The 19964-nt window shown below is 44.9% G+C and overlaps 1 protein-coding gene across 2 annotated transcripts in view; it reads right to left on the bottom strand.

Moving 5' to 3' along the window:
- The window catches only part of TINAGL1 (tubulointerstitial nephritis antigen like 1), a 42072-nt gene extending 22684 nt beyond the window's left edge, over positions 1-19388 (bottom strand). The window contains exons 1-4 of one of the 2 annotated variants that reach the window (XM_087727854.1): positions 19305-19388; positions 11996-12328; positions 6456-6519; positions 727-819 (exon numbers count right to left, since the gene is read on the bottom strand). In XM_087727854.1, coding sequence (XP_087583980.1) covers positions 727-819; positions 6456-6519; positions 11996-12296 — 458 coding nt within the window. In that variant the 5' untranslated portion in view covers positions 12297-12328; positions 19305-19388. Of the gene's footprint in view, positions 1-726; positions 820-6455; positions 6520-11995; positions 12329-16201; positions 16314-19304 lie in introns of those variants that run through there. The other variant, XM_087727855.1, reaches the window with a different exon arrangement.
- Between the last annotated feature and the right edge of the window lie 576 nt (positions 19389-19964).

Below are 19964 nucleotides of genomic sequence, written 5' to 3'. Positions count from 1 at the left end.
CTGACAGTTATCAGCTGCCTTCAGAGTCAGACGTCAGTGAGGCAGACAAACAGCTGGAGCCTGTTCCCAGTGTGTGCAGAGTTGCCAGATGAAGGGAACAGCTAAAGAAATGGGCATGACTTGGGAGTAAGACCACAGGTGGGCGCTGAGGTTCCCTCCCAGAGGAAATAAAAGAGGAGCAAAAGGGGAGTGGAGTTTGCAAGAAACAATTAGTTCACTTAATTGGTTCATGATTCTCCTTGCCAAGTTTTGCAGATATCGGCTGGCAGCTCTCCAAGCCAGATAAGGTCTGTGACTGTAAATCCTCCTTTGAAAGACTTTGCTGGATGTGAATGAGCAGAATTCACAGTCAATTAATAAAAAGGTTTTTTGTCGGGACAAGGAGTTTGCTGCATGCTCTTGGGAAACCTAGGTCAAAACAGATGCTTGTGCATGCTGCTCATACAAATGGAGCTGCCTGTGCGCATGTAAGCTCACATTGAACCAGCCCCTCTCCTCCACCACCACACCACCCATCCACAAAGCCGGAAAGGTTGAGGAACTCGGATCTAAACAGCTGGTTTGTTCCAACTGGTTCAGAAAACATAAGCCTTAATTTCAGTGATGGTTTTACAAACACCCTTAGTTTTTATTTTGAGTTGATCTACAAAAGTATCTGGATGCGACCTAAATTCTTCAGTTCAGCCCATGCGCCATCAATTCAAAGAATAGAATTTTTGTTCTTACCCATAATTTTCTCTGTTGATGGCATCGATCATGTCCCCATTGATAAGACAGACGCGGTTTTCACACTCCCATGTGCCATGCCCATTACAAGTACTGTGGAGGAAAGACACAAAAAAGGATCATTAAGGACTCAAAAGGAGACCGAGTTAATCACAAATCCAAATCTGAGATCTGCAATTATAGGTCCTGCAATAGTAAGTCCTCAATTTATGACCAAAATTGGGATCAGAATTTCCATTGCTCAGCAAGGCAGCTGTTACATCAGTCATACCTCATTTTATAATCTTTTCCGGCACATCTATAAGCAAATCACTGCTGCTATTAAATGAATACTCTGTTGTTAAGCAAGGGATGTGTTCTGACCTAGGCTTCCCAAAAGAATGAAGCTGACTCCTTGTCCCAATTAAACCCCTTTTATTTAGTTTAAAGTGAATTCCTCCCCAGCAAAGTCCTGGCCAACAGTCTTTCAAGAAATTTCACAACTACAGACCTTTATCAGGCTTGGAGAGTTGCCAGACCAATATCTTCCAAATGCCACGCTGTAGCAGCAATTACTTGGCAAGAAGTCAGGAACAGATCTCCACCCTCATGATTGAACTAATTGTCTCCTGCAAGCTCCCCTTCCCTTTCACTCCTCTTTATTCCCAATGGGAGGGGCCATTCATTGTCCACCTGTGCCTTTACTCCCGAGTTGGCCCTTGTTCCTTAGCTGTCCCCTTCTCCTGGCAGTTCTGCGTACAATGGAAACAGGCTCCAGCTGTTCTTCTGCCCCACTAATGTCTGACTCCAAAAGCAGCTGATAACTGTCAGAAGGCCTTGGCCCCATCTCTGTCTCTGACACAGAGCCCTCATCAGAGCTTTCCCCAGACTCCAGGACCAGCCCATGTTCCTCCCCAACTTCCTCACTGTCTGAATCTGTTGCCAGACTTGCTGGCCATTGGCAGGCCACAAAAGGATGGTCACCTGATGCTTCAATCTTCATAAATACATGTCAGATTGTCAAGCATCTGAATTTTGGTTGTAAGTGCAAGGATCAGTCACAATCAGATTACAGGATTAACCCATTCCCTGGCTTTGCACATACTATGTTGAGAAGGAGGGCGATTGGGGTAAAAACATCTTTATTGTAATAAACTCTTCAAGATTAAAACCAACCAACCAAATCTAGCATAGTGTGCCAAGCAGCTGTATGGGTTGGCCCCAATCTTCTTAAGGGGGTTGAGTGAAACCAAGAGTTCTTCAAACACAGCACCTTTAATTCACTCAGTTCCCAGCATTCCCCAGCCAGCATGCTGAGGAACATTGATATAAACTAATAATACAAAGGTAACATCTCAGGGACCATGAGTGATCTGGCAAGTATCCAGAATGCCTCAACATTCCTAGACGTCACAAATTCCTGCACCATTCAGTGCACCATCTAGCAAAGATCAAATAATCTCCCGCTGTTTGTTTCCAGGAAACGGAACCAAGACAGATGAATGGGGTGTGGGGAGCGAGTGGAGGGCTCAGCCAGAATTAATTGTTTCTGACCTTTGGTGGAGGAAATAAACTTTAACAATAAATGGATATTTTTTAAAAGCCCTTTCCTCTTGGATCTCAGCTCCACCACCTTTTCAAGGACAGACGCAGCAGCCCTTGACTTGCTGCACAAGAGGCAAAGTCCTAATTAAGAATTGCCCTAAAAAAACCTCTCGTTTGTGTGTTTGTTTCTTGAGCGACTCTGTCCAAGGGCTCAGTTGGCAAACATACTGCAGAAAAACTCCTGGGTCTAGAATGGGAGTGCAAAGGTTGAACAGCAGGAGAAGTAAATGGAGTTTGAAAGGAAGGCTGCCTTCGGCTTCCAGTGGCTGCTGTTTCCCTTCAGGCCAATGCTCCAGATCAGACATGCATAAGGACACACACAAGCCATAACATTCCTTTTTTACTCCTGTCCATTTGATGTAAGTTACTAAAAAAGGAAAAAAATGACATCAGTCCTTTCCTGCCCATCAATAATCTCTTGAGAGAAATGGAGACAGGGGCAGCTTCCCTCCCCCTTCCCACTTCTCCTTTACGTGTTGCCCATTCAAAGTATCCTTCAAGTCAAGTACAGTTCTTGGTGACATCATGGATGGAGTGAGGTGCTTTTCTTGGCAGCCATGCAAAAAAGGTCCCCTGTGGCTTTATCTCAGGAAGTGTTTTGACTTCCAGCTTGCAGCCTTAACAATCCTTGAAAGGCTTCCATTCACCTCTTTCCTGGGTCTTTCAACCCTCCTTGGGTTTTAGGGATCTACCAAGCTCAACTAATTGGGTATCTACTAGATCTGTGATGGCTAACCTATGTCACGTGTGCCAGAGATAGTACACAGAGCCCTCTCTGTGGAAATGCACACTGTGGGCAGCTGGTCTTCGTGGGTGTTGAAGCACTGGAAAATGGCCCAAAAAACAACCAAAAACAGCCAAAAATAATACGCCTTTTTAGACCAGTTTGGGGGCATTTTCAGGGCCATTTGGGGGCCATTTTTCAGGCCGTTTTTGACACCCAGAATGGCCAAAAATAGCCTGAAAAACAGCTCAGAAAATGCCCTGAAAACAAATTGAAAAACTGCCTAGAAATAGCCCGAAAGGCAGCTAAAAATGCCAAAAAAACAGCCATGCATGCACTGGCCAGCTGGTCTTCGTGTTTCCAGCACTCCGGTGTGCACACATGCACACACGTTCTGATTTGGGCACTCAGTGCCGAAAAGGTTCATCATCACTGCACTAAACCTTAAATAGCACAATGGGATCTAGTCGATTTCATAATTCTTTCATCAGATTCATCATGCCTAAGTTGAAATCACCACGCTTGGTGTTCCCATGTGATGCGGTGTACTTTCTCCTAGTAGCTTCCTAGCAGGAATAAACCCAATCGTTTCATTCTGTATTTATTTGTATCCCACCTTTATTATTTCAATAAAGTGCCTACAAATATTCTCCTTTATTGGTGCAGAAATTAATTTTACAGAATAATAGCATGGAAATTCTGACGTGATATAAATATCATCCTCTATGTCTGTCTTCCTTTGAATGGTGCTGTCCAAATTTGGCTTTGCTATCTGTCTGGAAAAGGGAGTCCTGGTCCAACACATCTGGCAGGGCCCAGGTTGGGGATGATAACTGTGCAGGCTGCATCTGGGGGATGGAGCTGCATTTAAGCAGCAACCTTGGCCGTGTGGAATATAACCCTCCCTTTCATAGAAGATTAAGAAACACTGATTAAGAACTTTTTGCCTCTTTGACTTGGAGCCCCAAGCAGTATTAGCTATTCTTGATGCAATGCTTGGCATTCCTGTTTGGTCCAAAAATCCACCACCACCCCTTTCCCCCCCCTCCCTCTAACCCTCCAGTGACAGCTAATCTTTCTCCTTTTATGGACTGGGTTAGCAAAAGCAGCTCCTACATTTCTGAGAGAGGGCGCTGAGAGAGGCCGGTTTCTGGAAGCATCCCAAGGTGGGCAGTCCTTTAAGGAAATGCCAGTTTCAATCAGATTTTCCGAAGGGGCTCCTCAGGTCAAGAGAGGCCCAGCTTGGCTAGCTGGTGGCTACAATTCTGGTTTGCAGTTCAGGACTCTCCTGATCTGACACCTGCTTCTAAGGGCAGCCCCGGATTCAGCAGGGAAGAAATTCTCTCCCATCCTTTTGAAAGAATAATCCCACCTTTTTCTGAAGTGATTGCTGACAAAATAAGATTATTGTTTCCATTTCTTTCACTTTAGCCTGTGGCTGAATTCACATAACCCTCTGAACTGGGGCAGTGAACAATCTACGTAGCTATGATTCAGTTTCTGAAACTTAGCTGGTTTTCACTTGGATTTTTTTAAAAATACTGTATTTTTCAGAGTATAAGATGCACCAAGATTTTGAGGAGGCAAATTAAAAAAAAGTTTTTGCACTCTGCACACCTCCCAAAAATGGCCCATTTTTTGCTCATTTTTGCCCTCCCCAACCCCCAGGAGCACTCTACAAGCCTCCTAAAAGCTATGCACGGCCATTTTGGTGAGGGGGGCAGGTTTCAGGAGGCAAAAATTGCTGTATTCAGTGTATAAAATGCACTGAGATTTTCAGCCTCTTTTTTGAGGGAAAAGGGTGCATCTTATACGGTAATTTTTATTGAACAGTTTTCTTCCATTTTTGTAACACAATTGTCATCTTTGCAACATTTCCACATCGATATACATCCATTGTACCTCCATTTTTCCCTCTAAATCCATACCTGTATACATAGACGTAATTCTTTTATACATATTAATCTACAAGTGTACTAATTTATATATGATACATCTTACATTTTGTATCATGTCTATTTATGATATACAGCTTTGTAACCATTTTCTAACTCCTTAATATTTTTTCCCTTGATGCTTTCCTAATCTTTACATCTATCCTCTAACCATTTGTACCATATATAGTCCAAACCAAGCGATATTCAGATTCTCCTTTATCTTTTATTTCTTTTGTAAGTCTATCGATTTCGGCGCACTCTTAACACTTTTCTTATCACATTTTCCTCTGATGGTATATTTTTGTTTTTCCAATTTTGTGCGTAAATGATTCTAGCTGCAGTTATGACACGTAAAATTAAATATTGAAATTTTTCTCATAATTCTCTGTAAATATCCCTAATAAAAAATAGTTCTGGTTTTAATTCACTTGGATTTTTTTTTCAATGCAGCTGAGTGGTGGTGTGAATCCAGACTGCTCCTTGGTTTAGGACTCAGCATCTTGACCAAACCCAGAAATTGGTTCCTCAAAGAAACTGTATGAAGCAGTTTGTATGAAGGCAGTCAGTGCGAATGAGAAGGACGGGAGCTGAAGCTTTGGTTTCAATACTGACATGCCCAGTTCTGTTCAGTGTATCTGTGTAGTCAGGAGCCCCAGGCACTTGGGAACACACATAATTCAAATTCCTCTCCATTCTGAAGTTTCTCCCCTTTGCTCCCAACCATAAACAGATCCACAAGCCCTACTTGGAAGAACGCCTCACCCTAGACCTTTAAGGCAGTCCTTAGCCTCTTGGCCTTCATTCCTTTTATAGGACCTCTAAGCTCATTTCGGGATGGGGGGAGGCAGAGGCAGGATGAGGCGAGAGATGGAGAAAAAGAAGAATGAAAAAAGAATGGAAGAAGAGATGAATAGATGTGCCTTGCCTTCATTTTGTCTTTTTTTAATACCATGGAACTACAACATCCAGAGTCCCCAGCATCCAGCATCACATAACTCCAAGGCATGATAGGAGATGAAGAATGGGAACATTTCAACCTTGGCAACTTTAAGACATGTGGACTTTGGCTCCCAGAATTCTATACTGGCTGGGGAATTCTGGGAGTTGAAGTCCACAAATTGTTCTGACCTAGGCTTTCTGATACCTTTTTTGTGAAAAACAGGCCATTTTGGGGAGGTCTGCAGAGTGCAAAAACTTTTTTTTAAATTTGCCTCTTCAAAATCTTGGGGCATCTTACACTTTGAAAAATATGGTACTCCTTGACTTAGTAATATTTGTTTAACAACCATCCAAAGTTCCAATAGCATTGGAAAAAGTGACTTATAACCAGTCCTTGTCCTTACAACCATCACAGCATCCCTGAAGTCACTGATCAAAATTCAGCACTTGGCAACCAGTGTGTATTCACAATAGGTGCAGCATCCTGTCTGACACAGCAAAACAGAGAGAAGGAACAGACTGAGCTCCCAAAACCCAAGACTTACCAGAGGTTGCAATTATCACGGTAAGTTGCTCCAGCATGGAACTTGACACCATTGCGAATGCAACCTGGGGGGAAAAAAGATGCCAAAACAAAGAGAGTTAGTTTTCAGAGCTCTATATTTTGTAAGATGGCTCAGCAGGACTGCCCACCTTGGCAACTTTAAGACTTATGGAGTTCAACTCCCAGAATCCCCCAACAAGCCATGCTGGCTAGGGAATTCTGGGAGTTGAAGTCCACAAGTCTTAAAGTTGTCACGGCTAGGGACTCTGATTCAGATTAATTTTTTGAATAGGCAGCAAAGTCCTTGTTCTGTTATTAGCCAAAACCATGGGTATGTGCAAAGAGGGAAAGCCCGTGGCATCACATGCATCATGTAATGGCACAAATGGCATGAATTGTGTTGTTGACATCAGCTGCAAGGCAAATTGCACCATCTGGATAACTATTTCCCCTTTGGCAGGCAATCTCTCCCCTCCTGCATCTGGAATGCACGGTTCCTTAGAACAGTATTCGCGCAGGTGGTGTTAGCCTTTGGGCTATCACTTTCAGAATCCCCAATAACAGGCCCTGGACATTCCAGAGGTTGAAATTCTACACATCTGGATTGGAGAATTCAGGTTGGGAAAGCCTGCGAAAGAGGTGAAAGGTGAAATGAAGCAACATCAAAACCTTTAGAATTACAACCATTCAACTTGAATTTTTAAAAATACATTATAGGAGAGAGATAAAAGAGAATGTTGTGGCCCGCCAGAGGCCAGCAAAACTGGCATCAGATTTGGACAGTGAGGAGGTTGGGGAGAAACATGGGCCAGTCCTGGAGTCTGGGGAAGGCTCTGATGAGGGATCTGTCAGAGGCAGAGAGGGGACCAGAGCTGTCCGACAGTTATCAGCTGCCTTCAGAGTCAGACATCAGTAAGGCAGACAAACAGGTGGAGCCAGTGTGTGCATGGACAGAGTTGCCAGACAAAGGGAACAGCTAAAGAACAGCGGTCGACTTGGGAGTAAGGCCACAGGTGGATGATGAATGGCCCCTCCCAGAGGGAATAAAAAAGGAGCAAAAGGTTAGTGGAGTTTGCAGGAGACAATTAGTTCGCTTCATTGGTTCGTGACTCTCTGAGGCTCCTTGCCAAGTTTTGCAGATATCGGCCTGGCAGCTCTCCAAGCCAGATAAGGTCTGTGACTGTAAATCCTCCCTTGAAAGACTTTGCTGGATGTGAATGAGCAGAATTCACAGTGAATTAATAAAAGGGTTTTTGATGGAACAAGGGTGTTGCTTCAGGCTCTTGGGAAGCCTCGGTCTGAACAGAGAAGAATGAAGAGAGAGGAGAATTGAGGTTGACAAGATTGAGCTCCAGTTGCTCTTTTGAGGAATGGAAAAAGAAAGGTGCAATTACCTTTACTGCACTACCGTATTTTTGGACTATAAGACACAACAGAGTATAAGACGCACCATGATTTTGAGGAGGTAAACTTAAAAAAAAAATGCATTCTGCAGGCCTCCCAAACCCTCTGCATGCCTCATTTTTTTGCACACACAAAAAAGGGCATGCAGAGTTTTGGGAGGCTTGCAGACTGCTCCTGGGGGCTGGGGGAGCAAAAAATCGCTTGTTTTTGCCTTCCCCAGCCCCCAGGAACACTTTGCAAACCTCCCAAACCGTCTGCACGTCCATTTTTGCAAGGAGGCGGGGTTTCGATAGGCCAAAAACGCTGTATTCAGTGTATAAGACACACCCAGATTTTCATCCTCTTTTTTGGGGGGGAAGGTGCGTCTTATACTCTGAAAAATATGGTATTTATTTTATTAATCAAATTTATATGACCGTCCTCTCATGGAAAAAGATTCTAGGCAGCGTACAACATTATTATGCTTTGCTTGTGCATTTTTTTCAATAAATCAGATGCTACAAACCCAGTAACAATATCCTTGGAAATGTTTTATTGTTCTATTTGCAGGCAGTTAAAGAACACAATGCATTCACAACTATGCACCCTGGAGTGGTTTTCTCCCACTCCCTTTTTCATCTGAACAATTACTTATAGTTTCAGGACTCCACTCCCTTATAAATATACATGGATCAGAAAAAATGCCTGGCTTCTAACCTATCCAAAGGGTGGTGGGTGGGTGAAAGCTTGTAAAAGTTAAACTGTATTTAAAACCCCACCATTATTCAACAAGGTTGGGTGGAAATGGATCCAAAGAGGTCAACGTTTGATTTTATCTAAGTCTTCAACCCAGAACACATTTTGAAGGTGAAACTTCAGATCCTGAAAATGTAAAGGGCTGTACTGAGGCCTCAGCTGCATGGAACAGGGCATCGTTCAATCAGAGAATGTTCAAATCCAATTTGATTTTTAAATTCCCTGGCTTAACTTTTGGGAAATATTTCTCTACAGCTCTCAGAAGAGGCAGTGATGGACAAGACAGGCATTTCCTTACCTGCAGGATTTCCTTGCCTAATAACTTATTACGGTTTGCAGTCAGTCACATGTTTAGATTGGGTTACACTTTGTTATCTACCTACTGAATGCTTCCCAAAGACCTGGGTTAGACAGATGTTGTTTGATGGTGTTAAAGGGAACAGTGATAGGCTGTTCTAAGTAAAGTTAGGGGCTGTCAGACTCTTAAACACAACCACAATCACTCCACGCACACCAGTGGTGGAATTCAATTTTTTTTACTACCGGTTATGTGGGCGTGGCTTGGTGGGCGTGGTGTGGCATGGCTTGGTGGGCGTGGCAGGGGAAGGCTACTGCAAAATCCGCATTTCCTCCTGATCAGCTGGGACTCGGGAGGCAAAAAATTGTTGGGGGCGGAGCCAGTCCAGTGATGTGGTTTTACGATCTTTCTTACCACAGTTGTTAAGCGAATCACTACAGTTGTTAAATTAGTAACACGGTTAGTAAATGAATCTGGCTGGTTGACTTTGCTTGTTGGAAGTTTGCAAAAGGTGATCAGGTGGCCCTGGGACACAGCAACCGCAGGGGTGAAATTCAGCAGGTTCTGACCGGTTCTGGAGAACCGGAAGTGGAAATTTTGAGTAGTTCAGAGAACCGGCAAGTACCACCTCTGACTGGCCCCAGAGTGGAGAGGGAATGGGGATTCTGCAGTATTCTTCCCCTGCCATGCCCACCAAGCCACGCCCACTGAAACAATAATAAAAAAAATGAATTTCACCACTGAGCAACCATCATAAATACATGCTAGTTGCCCAGCATCCAAATTTTTAACACTTTACCAGGGGAATGCTGCAACAGTTACACGTGTAAAAATGGTCATAAGTCATTTTTTCCAGTGCCATTGTAATTTTGGATGGTCACTTAATGAATGATTGTAAGTTGAGGATGTTCTGTATAGAATTCAGCATTTTTCCCCTACCTCTTCCCCCTTTTTTGAACCCCAACACCATAAAAACAAAACAGCCTGGATTTAGAGCATGGGTTGGCAACCTTAAGCACTCAAAGAGCCATTTGGACCCATTTCTCACAGAAAAGAAAACACCGGGAGCCACAAAACCTTTCCCAGGCCTGACTATTTCTTGAGCAGCCACAAAACTAGCATATGTAGTTGAATTAAACATCCTGTTTTCTTCTGAAACTTTTCTTTTCTTGGATCTATCCATGGTTGGCCTACTGGGGCCTGAAAAGCTCAATAAATTGTGTGCCGGCAAGTATCACACTTTGGCGGTTGTGATGCATATTTTGAGGGACAGGGAGCAGCAGAGGGACAAAAGAGCCACATACAGCTCCAGAGCCGTGGGCTGCTGACCCCTGGTTTAGAGAAATGGCAGATTGCTGAGAGCATCACTTCCAGCCTCTCCATCAGGAATTCAATAGAAAGAGAGCTATTGTACCAAAGCAAAAATATATATATCAGATTTTCCTTATTGGGGACCAAGGAAACAGATGAGGTTGCTGCAGAAGTGACTTGTATCCATGGTGGGACTGATTGTAGTTGTTTGAAAGGCTGTTTCATAAACCCAGGAATGACTTTTGAAATGTGGGTGGGTGGAAACCCATATGGATTTAGCAAGCAACAATACAACTATACATCCACACTGCTCAATTTTTCAACCTATTTATAAAGGCTTATAAATCATAATGGTTAACACTTTTTAAACAAAAACAAGTGACTAGTTTGTAATATTATATATCAATTAAATAATAGTTGTGATGCTCCTCCCCTTCACAACATGTCAGTTTCTCTCATTGTCTTTTAACAGGTGTATTTTTTTTAAATCCTGAATGAGCCACCAGAGTTGTTCACAAGTCTGTGGCCTTAAAAATTGAAATAATAAATAAATACAAAACTATATTACTGTGTTACTATTGCAGAAAAGACCACCATGAATCCTTAAAAAAAGAAAAGCAAAGTAAAAAGGCAAAAAGAAAAAAAATATAAAACAAAACTTCTTTTAAAAAGTACATTCACATACAGAGAGAGGGGATGCAAAAAGTATATTGAATTGCAAATGTGGAATTCTTTCCAAGTTTCTTCTTGATAGACATTACCAAGAAGAAAACCCCACTCCCACCAATGCTGAAAGAGCAAATCTGTTATACATAAACAGACAGCAAACCTCACTCCTTTCTAGCACTGATGATATTACCTAGTTGGGTAATGAAACGTCTGCAAGTAAACAGTCAAGCTCAGAGGATACCATTGGCACCACAGTTCAACCCAGAGCTACAAATGCTATAGTTTCTTTTATTGAATTGCAAATATAAACCGGAGGTGGGGGAATTAGGAGTCCAGGATGAAACTGGTGGTAAGAGATGGTGTAAGACTGCAAAATTCACAGATCTTCTTCTCCATTCTGATTAGCCCTGCACTCACCATTAGAATAAGGATATGCTTAGGGTACCAAGGGAAAGGGAAACCATAGAGTTTCACCACTACCACCAGCATCATGCCTTTAATTCTTTCACTGTTTTGAGCCCTGAATGAATTTTTGCATCTTGTCAGTTAACCCGTGGAAGGGCCAAGGGGATCCAATTTAGCAAATGGATTCTCTGCCCAGTTGCTGGGTGGATGTGGCCATGGTGGGTATGGTCTAGTCAGCATCCTGCACCATGGTGGGGGGGGTGCGATGGGGTGTTTTCACTCTCCCTGGGCTCCAGAAGTTTTTCTCAAGCCTCCGGGAGGGTGAAAGGGGCCTCTTCTGGGCTCCGGAAGCCAAAAATAGGCCCATTTTTGGCCTTCTGGAACTTCCATGAGGTCCGTTTTTCACCCTCCCCAAGCTTCCGCACGGGCCCTGTACTTACCTGGCATCCAAAACCAGCTGCGTGGAGATTTCTGGGAGGGGAGGAGCATGGTGGGCAGGGCCAGCCAGGGGTAGGATTCGTGGGTTTGCCAAACTGGATAGATTCTTAGCTAGAGGATCGCCCGAACCCGTGGAAACCTGCCGCAGCCCACCCCTGAAACCGTTGTTGGGCTGGGCTTAGGGTATCCATCAGTTGGCCTTAATCCAGCCCTTATTCCATTTCAGCGGGAAATTCCTGCCGTACCTTCAAATCAGGTGTAACTTCAGATCCACTGCTTACCTTTCTGCACTGGATAAGGTGGTTCGATGCCCAAGCAGTATTCCCAAAAATCAGGGCAACAATCAGATATGGTTCGGTTGCAGAAGAGGTCACAGTAGCAAAGGGTATCAAAGTAGGGGACAGTGCAGGCATCATCTCTCCCGTGACAACAAGCATCTTGCCGGCCACAGTATGAGCCTTCTGCATCCCGTATCCCCTGTTCGTGCAATCCAGGTGCCAGTTCCCTGCGCGTGCGATGCACCCGAGCAGGAAGAGTCTCACCCATCAAAAGTAAGGTGCACAGAAGAATCGAGTTTTTCATGGTGCCTTCTGAGTTACTGAATCCCAGATGTTCTGGAGAGAGGAGACAAATAAATCTGGAATCACGTAGCACAACTTCCACCTAGCCCAGTCTGCTAAGAACAGACCCCTTGGAAAGATATGAATTGCCCACAGGTGAACTGGAAAGCACTGGGAGAAACTTTGATTCTTTTGCAAGGATGTTTCCTAAACTGGGTCATCAGGAAGCAGAGGGAAAATATTCTCCTAATGAATTTTGCTCACTATAATCACATACCACCTGAGGTAAATCCTTCAAGATAGACCAGACCAGGAATTCGGTATCATGAAGGTCAATTATTTTTGTTGTAAAGCTATAGGAGCAGAACCTTTCTGTCTGAATATGTTTCCCCTTCCCTCCCTTTATTTTTATAAGTAGGAAGGGTCTTGTGTGAGTTGCTTCCTCAGGTTACATTCCTCTTCAAACTCAAGTTTCTTTTATCTCCACAGTGACTTGGTAGCGATTTTTCCTCTTGTCCCTCAAGGCCATTTCTTCTTTCTTCTATCCCTGATTTTTGCCTTGATCAGAAATTCCAGGACAATAGAGGAACCAACTACGTGAAAGGTAAGACTAACCCATCCCTTGTGTTATTACAGCCATCAAAACTACATGAAGGCATCCCTGTCAGATGCAAGCAACCAGATCCACATATGCGGGGTTCATGTTTATTGTAAAAGGTAAAGGTACCCCTTGCACATATTTGCTCATTCTTGACTCTAGGGGGAAGTGCTCATCTCTATTTCAAAGCTGAAGAGCAAGTGCTGTCTGAAGACGTCTCCGTGGTCATGTGGCCAGCATGACTAAACACCCAAGGTGCACGGAATGCTGTTACCTTCTCACCTAAGGTGGTTCCTATTTTTCTACTTGTATTTTTACATGTTTTCAAACTGCTAGGTTGACAGAAGCTGGGACAAGTAACAGGAGCTCACTCTGTTATGCAGTGCTAGGGATTCAAACCACCAAACTGCCGACCTTTCTGGTCGGCAAGGTTAGCATCTTAGCCTCTCAGCCACTGCATCCCATGTTTATTATACTCTATCTATAATACAAGAATCTCCCCAGGCTTGGGAATAAACAGATAAGGACCCATGGAACTTAGGGGGTGTCAATCCTTAGTCTCTTGCTGCTGTGCAACAACTCAAGACTAACTCCTCACTCGATCCCTCCTCCTTGCCTGGCTGGGAGTTTCCCAACAGTCCAGGAGTTGATGTCAAGAATATGTTCTTTGCTTCTAACCACAGATTCTACAAGTCCCCCTTGGAGTCTATTAGCATGGGTAAGTTTTTGGTGAGCATTTCACCTATAAAATTCCAAATCTGGCTTGAATCATTTCTGTTACATTGTCATATCCATTGCTGGGCCCACCATGTCTCTTGAGCTCAGGCTTCCTAACCAGCTCTCAGGAGAGATTACATTCAGGACATTGTCCTGCTTACACAGTCATCCAGAATGGAAAAAAAGCAAGCAAAAAGTTGACCTGAAAGAGCTCACTTGAACTAGGAGGGGAGGACAACCATGTCACAGCCAGTTAATTCCACGACTCTTAGCTTCCTTCCTCTTCTCACTTTAGCCCCACCCACAAAGTTGTGAAGTAGATTTGATTAAGGACCATCACACACCCTATAAGAAATAGCCCATTATCCTTTCTGAATGACATGACTGCACAACCTTGCCTTCAACACACCTACTGTCTATAGCCATGATGGCGAATCTATGGCACGCATGCCACAGGTGGCACGCAGAGTCATTTGTTAGGGCACACGAGGTGTTGCCCTGTCAGCTCCAGCATGCCAGCTGACTTCGGCCTTCTTTTGAGGCCGTTTCTCACCGTCCAGAGCCTTCAGGGAACCTCCTGAAGGCTCTGGAGGGCAAAAAATGGCCCTATGGACAAACCAGAAGTCACAATTCCCAAACTTCCAGGTTCCCCGTAGTTCCGTTTTTTGCCCTCCGGAGGCTTCAAGGAAGCTCCTGAAGCCTCTGGAGGGCCTCTGGGGTGACTGTTTTCTAGGAGGCTTTCTAGGAGCCTGCGGAGGGCAAAAAAACTGCAGCAAAAGTGGGGGGCGGGGCGTTGGTCATGTGTGCATGCGTGCGGGGGGGCGTGCATAGCATTATGGGTGTGTCACACCCGTGTATGACCTCCTGCGCTTCCCCCACTTTTGGCACGGGAGCCAAACAAGGTTAGCCATCACTGGTCTATAGCAAAAGAGCACATCGCCAGTAGCCACAGCCACATCTTTCCTTGCTGCACTTCACAAGTCATTTGTCCACTTTGGCTGGTCCAAAGCTCAGCCGGGCAGTCATTCTACAGTGGATTATTATAGGGTAAGCTTAAAGACAGGGATGGGGTGAGGTTTGGGGATTGGTTCAGGGGTGAAATGCTACTGGTTCACACCAGTTCGTGAAAACCGCTAGGGACAATTGTCGTAGGTTCCGCAAACCGGTAGTAAAAAAAAAAAGCTTCTGAGGATCGTGCAGTTCAGCTGTGAGTGATGCTTTCCCCCCACTTTTTAAAAAAATGAAAAAAAGCTTCCAACAATCGCACAGATCAGCTGTGAGCCACCCGATCCTCGGAAGCTTTTATTTCACTTTTTAAAGCATTTTTCCTCCCTATTCGCCCAAACTGGCAGGAAAAAAAGGTTCCATGACAATCAGCTGTGAGCTGTGCAATTGTGAGAACCTTATTTTCACTTTTTAAAGCAATTTTCCTCCCTATTCGCTCAAACTGGCAGGAAAAAAAATGCTTTAAAAAGTTTGGTGGGGGGAAAGGTTCCCACAATCACATGGCACAGCTAAATCTTTTTTTCCACTTCTTAAAGCATTTTTTTACTACCAGTTTGGACAAATAGTTAGTAAAAAAATGCTTTAAGAATTTAAAAAAGTTGACCATGCCCACCAAGTCACATGGCCATGCCCACCAAGCCACACCCACCAAGCCACACCCAGAGAACCGGTGGCAATTTCACCACTGAATTGGATGCTCTGCTTCTATTGCCCCACAGTGCTGACAGACTCCAACTCTGATCCTTTGCTAAGTGGGGATGAGAAGAATCCTAGGATACTAGAATGACTTCTTCTACTATGCCAGGACTGTGATTGAAGGGAGCCTAGCAGCTCATTTATCTGGTCTATGTACAAAGATGGTCTGGTTCACACATGTGTGAAATAAAGCCAGGGAGGTCTACAATACATTGAGCCCGAGACTACCCAATCCTATTTTTCCTTGGTCTTACGAGCTGTGGAAACCCAGCCAATGTATATACACACAGAGAGTTGGAAGGGACCTTATAGGTCATCTAGTCCAACCCCCCACTCAAGCAGGAGACCCTACACCATTTCTGACAAATGGCAGTCCAATCTCTTCTTGAAAGCTTCCAATGATAAAGCTCCCACAACCTCCGAAGGGAACTTCTGTTCCATTGGTTGATTGTTCTCACTGTCAGAAAGTTCCTCCTTATTTCTAGGTTGCATCTCTCCTTGGTCACTTTCCATCCATTATTCCTTGTCCGGCCTTCAGGTCTTCAAGCAGGAGACCCTACACCATTTCTGGCAAATGGCAGTCCAGTCACTTCTTGAATTGGACTGCCATGTGAATGGCTTTCCTTTCTCTTCCCAGGGAACTGGACACTTACACCTATTTCGTTAATCCCTGGATCATTTTTCTCTTGTGCATATGAACTAATCAAAAAGCAGAAAACGACAAACCTAGAATGCCCAAATAAACCTGCTTGGGGGAAAGGTGTTCCTAAAGAAGAAAATCTGGGTTAGAAGTCCCCTATCCCCTGTTTCGTTAGCCATGGGGCCAGCAGTCACCATCTCCACCCCTTTGCAAGGGAATCCTCTCCTGCCCTTCCCACTCCCCCAAACCTTCCCTCGTAAGGAATGAAGACCTCCTGGATGATCTCAGCCAGCAGCAATGCAGTAGGGCCACCATTCCAAAAAGCAGAGGCAGCAGCAGTGGCCACCAACTCCGGAGGAAGGAGCCGAAAGTCAAAAGCCAAGGAAGGAATTTCCGCTGCCTTTCCTGTCCACCTTTCCCTTGGTCTTCCGGGATGCAGGGGCCATCCCAGCAAGCTTCAAGTTTCATTTTGATTAACTTTACTCCCTGACCTCTTTCAACAAAGTCCAAAGCAACCAAAGGTTTGTTTTATGTGCCTTATCTGCCCCGACCAGCAGTGTGAACTGTGAGCTTCAGAGATATGTTCAAGCTCAGAAGGGATTCGTTTCCTGCTTTCGTTTCATTTCAGAAGCATTTTGACAGGGGCAGCAAGAATATGCAACGATCCCAGAAGACTAGACTGCTCTACTAGAGATCTACTAATCCACTAGAGACCTCCCAGGTCCCACTGAGGGGAGGTCTCTAGTAACAGAAGGCTTATAGAGTTATTAAAAGCTGCACTCATGACCGTCTAGTCCAGTGATAGCTAACCTTTTTGTCATCACGTGCCAAAAGTGCGTGCTGGGGGTGTCATGCTTGTACACATGCCCACACCCATAAAGCAATGCATGTGCGACACACACATCCCCCATGCATACGCACTGGACATCCACCCACCCACCACAGTCCATTTTGGGCTTAGCAGGCCTCCCTGAAGCCTCCTGGGACCAAAAATGGGGCAGGGAGGGGCACCCCTTGCATTCTCCCCTTCCACCATGCATGTGTGTGCCCCTCCATGCATGCACATGCATCTTCTGCATGCGCCCCACCCCCACGCATGCACGGCAAAGACCCAAAAATCAACTGGCCTGGGGGAGACACACGCACATGCACAGTGGAGCTGTGGGGTGACAGCCCGCATGCCTGCAGAGAGGGCTCCGCATGTCACCTGTGATACGCATGCCATAGATTCCCCATCACGGATCTAGTCAAAAGGTCTATTGCTGCCCCACCCAGCTGCACCGGATGAAGGAAATCTATGCCTGGCCAGCCACTCAAATGCAAACATCAGCTGCATGTTTTAAATTGAATCCATGTCAATCTGCCTAAGTGCTCAGAGTCCACCTCTGCTTGAATGCTTAACTAATATGAATTTAAAAAAAAACAATTCTGAAGTTTTAGAATAGCACTGAAAAAATTGTTTATAAAATGGGGGAATGCCCTTCTAAAATGCTTTGCATGCCACTTCTGTCACCTTGGGAGAAAGGTAAGCTTTTTCTTTCCAAAATGATTTTCCTAACCTTTTTTTAGATCTTGATGAGCTTCCTCTGGCAGAAAAAGGGATAAAAATCAAGGACCTCATCATTTAGGGCTGATGAGCAGAATGATCGATCAATCCATTCTTTCATTTCAGGACTCCTGAGTCTTAAAAGAACTGCATAGAGTATTTTCATTCAATAAAGGAGAATATTTTGTAGCTCAAGGTTGAAATGAGGGGGTCCTTGGTGCTCTCGGAGCTGGATTGTTTTCTTGCAGATGTTTCATGACCCAAACCAAGTAACAACACTCAGTGGTGATATTACCTAGTTTGGGTAATGAAACATCTGCAAAACAAAATCCAGCTCAGAGAGCACTAAGTACCCCTCATTTCAGAAATGCCTTTTTCCACTATTGTACTGGCAAGTAGCATTGCATTCTTTCTTGCCTATTCTGCATTTTAATCACCTGCTGTGCCCATTTAAGCCAGTTCTGCTTGATCAAACACCAGGGTTGCGTTCGCACACTGCCCTTCACCTGCTTTCAGAATTAACCCGTTTTCTTGAAGGAGAATCACCCAGTGCACTCTTCCTGAAATGATCCAAATTGCTTGAGTTCAGACAAGGTGCTCAGCTATCTCAAAAAACAAACAAAAAAAATCCCGAATTGTTCACATTCACCCAACTTGGCATATAGTAGAAAAAGCGAAGGCAGGGTTTCCTTCCTAAGCAGGGGGTTGGACTAGAAGACCTTCAAGGTCCATTCCAACTCTAGGGGAAGTAGAGAAGGGAACGGAGAGGAGGAAAGAAGAATGGAGAGAAGGAGAGAAGAAGGGAGGGAAGAAAGGAAGGAAGTAGAAGTAGAGTTGTTGTAAAATAAGATGGGTGTATGGGATGGTAGAAAAGCAATCTCAATTGTATTTTTAACTTTAAGGGGAGGAAAAAACTGTTATAAATGTTAAAGGATAACACATATTATCAATAATAGTTATAAGATTGTATATTTATGAGTGTATGTATGAGAAATAAAAATGAAAAACTTTTTTTCAAAAAAGGGTCCCTTCCAACTCTATTATTCTATTTTGGGGTGGTTTTTCTTTTTTGGTGTTGTAATTAGTTAGGCATGATTGACTCCAGCCACAAGACCACACCTTCAAAGCTCCAGAAGGAGCAGAGATTTCGGCTTTGGGGGTCCAAATCGGAAAACTTTGCCATGGAAAATCAGGAGTTTTCTTTATTTTGTTAAAAGGCACCGGCGCTTTCTGCCCACTTCATCTGATGCCTCTGTGAGGAGCAGCTCCTCAAAGTTTGTGCCTTTTAATAAAAATTTGCCTGCGGCAAAAACGGTGCTATTAGACATCCTCAGATGCTAAGACACGGAGCTCGTCGATCAGAAAGGTCGGCAGTTCGGCGGTTCGAATCCCTACTACAGGTCTTCTGCGTGAGCAGGGGGTTGGACTAGATGACCTCCAAGGTCCCTTCTAACTCTCTTACTGTTTCTTGCCAGGTGAAGTAACACCACTCTCCTTGCCAAGGAGTTCTCCTTTCAGATTCGGAAGTGGATAGGAAGATGCAGACCCAAAGAACGACAGCATCTCCTGAAGGGGATGTCCTCCCTTTTCGAAGCGGGGAGCATCAGCGGACCCAACCCCGTTCTAGCCACTGCCCAAATCTCGAGCGCCCTGCTTTCCTCTTCCTCCCGGCTCCTGAGACTGCATTCCCCATCATCCCTTCTCCCCGGGCCCTAACCTGCCTGTAAGCATCAGAGGAAGGAAGCGGAGTGGAGAAGGCGAAAGAAAAGAAAGTGAAGTGGGAAAAGGGAGGGAGAGAGAGAATTTTGCCCCGCCAAAACGCTCGTACCTGGCGCGTCTCTGAGCAAACGGAGCGGTCGGTCTCTCCGCCTCTGCCTGAGCGCAAAGTCAGGCGTTGCAGGCACACGTCCCTCTCCCCCTGGCCGTCCTGGCACTCGCCCTTATATGGAGTCGGGGACTCCCAGCCCACCTCTCCTCCCTCGGGCCCTCCCCTCCTGCCCACTCCGCAGCCCCGAGAGAGGCAGGCAGGTAGGGCCGGCTGGCTAATGGGTAGACGGACTGGACTCGCTCCTGAGACCCGGTGGAAGACTTCGAAGCTCAGTCGGAGCGCGGCTCGGTGCCAACTTCGCCCGCTGGCCTCGAAGCAGCCGCCCTTCAACTTCGGCTTCCCCTTGAAACCGCTGCAGCTGCGATAAGCTACCGAGGATACGGTCAAAAAAGTTAGGATGGCGACCGCAGCGGTTTTTTTATATATACGCACCGTATACCTTGTGGACATGCATCTAGCCTATATACTGGTCGACTCCTAATGACTCTGGACAGCACCCAATAATCAAAATAAAGAAAGGTATTTATTTAAGAAAATGTGCATGGCCACCCAACTCACACTCCGTGACTCCAGGCAGTTCAACAGTAATAAATTGCAACAAAACCAGTAGAAAATGACAAGGGCAATAAAGCAAAAGGTCTCTCTCTTTCTCTTTCTCTT

Source organism: Thamnophis sirtalis, unplaced genomic scaffold (assembly GCF_051295495.1).
Source record: "Thamnophis sirtalis isolate CommonGarterSnake01/CBP01778 unplaced genomic scaffold, rThaSir2_p1.2 scaffold_13, whole genome shotgun sequence".
Lineage (NCBI taxonomy): Eukaryota > Metazoa > Chordata > Lepidosauria > Squamata > Natricidae > Thamnophis > Thamnophis sirtalis.
Note: the sequence above shows the minus strand (reverse complement) of the source record. Positions and strands in the feature narration are given on the sequence as shown.